At 46.1% G+C, this 6,656-nt stretch overlaps 1 protein-coding gene across 1 annotated transcript in view; it reads left to right on the forward strand.

The window, feature by feature from the left end:
- Positions 1 to 5,117: 5,117 nt before the first annotated feature.
- LOC139564222 (apolipoprotein A-IV-like) overlaps positions 5,118 to 6,656 on the forward strand; it is a 1,789-nt gene continuing 250 nt past the window's right edge. Inside the window, exons 1-4 of the mRNA XM_071383558.1 lie at positions 5,118 to 5,368; positions 5,473 to 5,528; positions 5,771 to 5,921; positions 6,039 to 6,656. The exon at positions 6,039 to 6,656 is cut by the window's right edge and continues 250 nt beyond it. Of these exons, the coding sequence (XP_071239659.1) occupies positions 5,489 to 5,528; positions 5,771 to 5,921; positions 6,039 to 6,615 (768 nt within the window). The 5' untranslated portion in view covers positions 5,118 to 5,368; positions 5,473 to 5,488 and the 3' untranslated portion in view covers positions 6,616 to 6,656. The remainder of the gene's footprint in view (positions 5,369 to 5,472; positions 5,529 to 5,770; positions 5,922 to 6,038) is intronic.

Raw genomic sequence — 6,656 nt, forward strand, 5'->3', positions numbered from 1 at the left:
AACATGTCCACACCACAGACACTTTGTAATCAGGTCAAGCAATGAGACCACAACCACATATAATACTAACTAGATTCTACAAACGCTGGCATTAGTCCATTTCATGGATTTCATGATTTCATTATAGACATCCTGGCGTTTGTTTAGCCATCAAAGGTAGCATCCCAACGGTTGTGTCTTCTCAACTGCCAACGCAAACCTATAGCGCAGTGTCAACCTTGACACATTTTAGTCATCACTGGGGTCAGAGGTTATTTAAGGTGTTGAACGTTGCACTGTAGTGCATTTACATAGGAAATAGTAGATTCCAGGCAACACCTTATTCTACTCTCTATAGAGTGGCACTGTGATGGTTTGTAATAAGGCACAGTGGGCAGATACGAGGTTTAGAACTCAACTCCTGACTTCAAAACTCCAGATTACCAGGATGTGACATCATGAATAACTCAAGTGATGTAGAATGAGTGCTGTGAAGATTCTCAATCTGGCCATTCTCTGGGTAGACTGATCCACCTTTTTGACATGGTAATGTTGTTCCCAGACACTTCTTTGCGCAATAACCTGGGGGCGAGGTTATGACAAGGTCAACTACCAGTATAGCACAGTAACACACTATCCATTTCAACAGAATAACTACAGTATGACAAAGGGGGAGCTTTACTTTGAAAAATGAAAGTCTACTGTAACATTTAATTGATTCCAAATAAGTTCCTAGACACCATATGTTATCTTATGCCTTAACCAACCATGTTGTTCCACCTCCTACATATGCGATGACATCACCTGGTTTAAACGTCTCTAGAGACTATATCTCTCTCATCATTACTCAATGCCTAGGTTTATCTCCAATGTACTCACATCCTACCTTACGTTTGTCTGTACACTATGCCTTGAATCTATGCTATCGTGCCCAGAAACCTGCTCCTTTTACTCTCTGTTCCGAACGTGCTAGACGGCCAGTTCGTATAGCATTTAGCCGTACCCTTATCCTACTTCTCCTCTGTTCCTCTGGTGATGTAGAGGTTAATCCAGGTCCTGCAGTGCTTATCCCCACTCCCACTCCTCAGGTGCTCTCATTTGTTGACTTCTGTAACTGTAAAAGCCTTGGTTTCATGCATGTCAACATTAGAAGCCTCCTCCCTAAGTTTGTTTTACTCACTGCTTTACCACACTCTGCCAACCCTGATGTCTTAGCCGTGTCTGAATCCTGGCTTAGGAAAACCACCAAAAACCCTGAAATCTCCATCGCTAACTATAACATTTTCCGCCAAGATAGAACTGCCAAAGGGGGCGGTGTTGCAATCTACTACAAAGATAGCCTGCAGAGTTCTGTATTACTATCCAAGTCTGTACCCAAACAATTCGAGCTTCTACTTCTAAAAATGCACCTTTCCAGAAACAAGTCTCTCACTGTTGCCGCTTGCTATAGACCTCCCTCTGCCCCCAGCTGTGCCCTCGACACCATATGTGAATTGATTGCCCCCCATCTATCTTCTGAGCTCGTGCTACTAGGTTACCTAAACTGGAACATGCTTAACACCCTGGCCATCCTACAATCTAAGCTTGATGCCCTCAATCTCACACAAATTATCAATGAACCTACCAGGTACAACTCCAAATCCGTAAACACGGGCACCCTCATAGATGTCATCCTAACTAACTCGCCCTCCAAATACACCTCTGCTGTTTTCAATCAAGATCTCAGCGATCACTGCCTCATTGCCTGCATCCGTAATGGGTTTGCGACCAAATGACCACCCCTCATCACTGTCAAACGCTCCCTAAAACACTTCTGCGAGCAGGCCTTTCTAATCGACCTGGCCTGGGTATCCTGGAATGACATTGACCTCATCCCGTCAGTTGATGATGCCTGGCTATTCTTTAAAAGTGCCTTCCTCACCATCTTAAATAAGCATGCCCCATTCAAAACATTTAGAACTAGGAATAAATATAGTCCTTGGTTCACTCCAGACCTGTCTGCCCTTGACCAGCACAAAAACATCCTGTGGCGTTCTGGATTAGCAACGAATAGCCCCCGTGATATGCAACTTTTCAGGGAAGTTAGGAACAAATATACACAGGCAGTTAGGAAAGCTAAGGCTAGCTTTTTCAAACAGAAATTTGCATCCTGTAGGACTAACTCAAAAAAGTTCTGGGACACTGTTAAGTCCATGGAGAATAAGAGCACCTCCTCCCAGCTGCCCACTGCTCTGAGGCTAGGAAACACTGTCACCACCGATAAATCCACTATAATTGAGAATTTCAATAAGCATTTCTCTACGGCTGGCCATGCTTTCCACCTGGCTACCCCTACCCCGGTCAACTGCCCGGCACCCTCCACAGCAACCCGCCAAAGCCCCCACCATTTCTCCTTCACCCAAATCCAGTCAGCTGATGTTCTGAAAGAGCTGCAAAATCTGGACCCCTACAAATCAGCCAGGCTAGACAATCTGGACCCTCTCTTTCTAAAATGATCTGCCGAAATTGTTGCAACCCCTATTACTAGCCTGTTCAACCTCTCTTTCGTGTCGTCTGAGATTCCCAAAGATTGGAAAGCTGCCGCGGTCATCCCCCTCTTCAAAGGGGGTGACACTCTAGACCCAAACTGCTACAGATCTATATCTATCCTACCCTGTCTTTCTAAGGTCTTCGAAAGCCAAGTTAACAAACAGATTACCGACCATTTCGAATCCCACTGTATCTTCTCCGCTATGAAATCTGGTTTCAAAGCTGGTCATGGGTGCACCTCAGCCACGGTCAAGGTCTTAAACGACATCATAACCGCCATCGATAAGAGACATTACTGCGCAGCCGTATTCATCGACCTGGCCAAGGCTTTTGACTCTGTCAATCACCACATTCTTATTGGCAGACTCGACAGCCTTGGTTTCTCAAATGATTGCCTCGCCTGGTTTACCAACTACTTCTTTGATAGAGTTCAGTGTGTCAAATCGGAGGGCCTGTTGTCCGGAACTCTGGCAGTCTCTATGGGGTCTCACAGGGTTCAATCCTCGGGCCGACTCTCTTCTCTGTATACATCAATGATGTTGCCCTTGCTGCTGGTGATTCTCTGATACACCTCTACGCAGACGACACCATTCTGTATACTTCTGGCCCCTCTTTGGACACTGTGTTGACTAACCTCCAGACGAGCTTCAATGCCATACAACTCTCCTTCCGTGGCCTCCAACTGCTCTTAAATGCAAGTAAAACTAAATGCATGCTATTCAACCGATCACTGCCCGCACCTGCTCGCCCGTCCAGCATCACTACTCTGGACGGTTCTGACTTAGAATACGTGGACAACTACAAATACCTAAGTGTCTGGTTAGACTGTAAACTCTCCTTCCAGACTCACATTAAGCATCTCCAATCCAAAATGAAATCTAGAATCGTCTTCCTATATCGCAACAAAGCATCCTTCACTCATGCTGCCAAACATACCCTCGTAAAACTGACCATCCTACCGATCCTCGACTTCGGTGATGTCATCTATAAAATAGCCTCCAACACTCTACTCAACAAACTGGATGCAGTCTATCACAGTGCCATCCGGTTTGTCACCAAAGCCCCATACACTACCCAACATTGCGACCTGTACGCTCTCGTTGGCTGGCCCTCGCTTCATACTCGTCGCCAAACCCACTGGCTACAGGTTATCTACAAGTCTCTGCTAGCTAAAGCCCCGCCTTATCTCAGCTCACTGGTCACCATAGCAGCACCCACTCGTAGCACGCGCTCCAGCAGGTATATCTCACTGGTCACCCCCAAAGCCAATTCCTCCTTTGGTCGTCTTTCCTTCCAGTTCTCTGCTGCCAATGACTGGAACGAACTGCAAAAATCTCTGAAGCTGGAAACACTTATCTCCCTCACTAGCTTTAAGCACCAGCTGTCAGAGCAGCTCACAGATTACTGCACCTGTACATAGTCCATCTATGATTTAGCCCAAACAACTACCTCTTCCCCTACTGTATTTATTTATTTATTTTGCTCCTTTGCACCCCATTATTTCTATTTCTACATTGCACATTCTTCCACTGCAAATCTACCATTCCAGTGTTTTACTTGCTATATTTTATTTACCTTGCCACCATGGCTTTTTTTTTGCCTTTACCTCCCTTATCTCACCTCAGTTGCTCACATTGTATATAGACTTTTTTTTCTACTGTATTATTGACTGTATGTTTTGTTTATTCCATGTGTAACTCTGTGTTGTTGTATGTGTCGAACTGCTATGCTTTATCTTGGCCAGGTCGCAGTTGCAAATGAGAACTTGTTCTCAACTAGCCTACCTGGTTAAATAAAGGTGAAATAAAAAATATAAAAAATATACTAGCTATTGTGAAATTACATCTAATGAATAGACTGGGCCCATGCGGCCCCTAACCCTAGACCCTATCACAGTGTGCATGGGCCGGGGTCAAATGAACTTTGGTCATACAACTGACACATGGAAGTGCTTGAACACATGAAAACTGAAAACTATATCATAGAATATATTCTGTGAGTCAATGCCAGCTGGCTGGACATCAAACTTAAACTGACTATAAATCAATAGCATATCTGATCAGACTGTGATACCTCATGAAGGTTGGGAGGAAGGTGTTGTCTGGACAAAGTGCTATTTATGTCTGAGAAATGTCTGTGATTGGCTCAGAGAATGGCTGATTCGATCTGAGACTTTCTGTGCCATCAAGGAAGAATCCATGAAACTGACCTGGTGTGAACCAGATACTCACTATTAGCATTGTAGAGTTGTAGCATCATATATAAAGACAAAGATACATTATGGTTGAGAGAAAGGAACAGGCTAGTGTATGTCAAAGTGCATAAGCCTCAATACAACACAATACATCTACCCTCAGATGATATTAACAGTAACAGACCGGTATAGCTGCAAGGCCAACAGTGTCCTGCTGCACATGTATCACTACTGCATATCATTGAAAAACTATAGACAAGGGGATTGAATGGAGATGTGTTTATCAGCATGCAGTCCCAGGAGATTGGTCTTCACTGAGTATCTCTGATCACTACTTTATGTTCCAAACTCTGTTTGTGACACTTTACCCAGAGGTGATGATAACGCAGTGCTCTCCTGTGCATTCTGGGTCCAGGGGTTCATTGGGACAGGTCCAGGGTGAGTTGTAAGGACATATCTGGGCTGGGTCAGGTAGACAGGTGCTGAGTGGTGCACTGCGGTCTGAGGGTTTATGATTTGGAGCACTGCTGACAGCGAGGCACTGGCTCCTGGACTTTGTGTTCCTTACTGCCCTGCTCACTATATATACAGGCCAGGACACGGCTGAAACTACAGTCACTGCAGACTGGACTCAGAGATACACCAACACACTCATACACAAAGACGGTAAGCTGGATTCTACAGGTCCATGGTATTATTTGATAGCATTCCATGATGTTTTTTTTCTGGTGGATTACAATGTTTTAAGTGATTGCTGCTTTATTTCACAGAATCTGATTGAGAGTCATGAAGGTCCTTGTGGTGCTCGCTCTGGCTGTATTCACTGGTGAGTGGGATACAAGAATATTCAGATTAGAAGTGAAATTTATAGAGCTGAAGTACAGCAACCTAATACCTTCCATCAATCTACCAAATTCATTTTAAGTCAATAGTCAACAATAACCATGGCAGAGGGAGTATACTTTTCTAGTTACCTTAATGCCGCCAACAGGTTGCCATGCCTAACCAGTAATGACCCTGAAAAAATACAGTTTCACAAAAACGAACTCTTCTGCTACGCCCCAATAGGCTGCCATGCTAACCTGTTCTACGCTGATGAGCCTAAACCACAGCTGGAGCAGCTGACAGATGCCTTCTGGGACTACGTTGCCAAGGCAACGCAAACGGCCGACGACACCGTCCAGATGATCAGGAAGTCTCAGCTGGGACAGGATGTCAAGTAAGTAATGTGATCTGTGATGTAGTTGTCATAACGTGTGGAATGTCTATAGTCGAATCGCTCAGATTACTAGGATGGGGACCTGAACTGACCCCCCTCTCCTCTCCTCTCCTGCAGTGACCGCATCACAGAGAGTGCTGATGTGGCCAGCCAATACGCCATCTCCCTGCAGGAGCAGCTTCCTCCTGCAGCCAAGGACCTGATGACCAAGATTACCCAGGAGGCTGAGGTGCTGAGAGAGCGTCTGGAGCAAGACCTGGGCAGTGTCAAGGGGAAACTGGAGCCCTACGCAGAGGAGATGAAGACACAAGTCCAGCAGAGAGTGGAGCAGTTGAAACAGGATCTGGCCCCCTATGCAGAGGCCCTGGACTCCGAGACCCTGAGGGCCACCCTGCTCCAGAAGAGTGAGGAGCTGAAGGGGAGTCTGGAGCAGAGTGTGAAGGAGCTGCAGTCCCAGCTGGGTCCCTACACAGATGAGCTGAAGCAGAAGGTGGACCTGCGCCTGCAGGACTTCCAGAAGAGAGTGGCCCCCCTGGCCGAGAACCTCCAGAGCCAGCTGGCCACCAGAGCTCAGATGGTGCAGAAGAGCCTGGCCCCCTATGCTGAGGACCTGAAGGACAAGCTGGACCCCTACGCCCAGGACCTGAAGGCCCAGCTCACCGCCCTCTACCAGGCCTTCACCAACACAAACTAAATCACAAACACTTTCCTCCAACTGACTACTCTTGCCCTCTT

This window comes from Salvelinus alpinus, chromosome 35, assembly GCF_045679555.1.
Source record: "Salvelinus alpinus chromosome 35, SLU_Salpinus.1, whole genome shotgun sequence".
Taxonomy (NCBI): domain Eukaryota; kingdom Metazoa; phylum Chordata; class Actinopteri; order Salmoniformes; family Salmonidae; genus Salvelinus; species Salvelinus alpinus.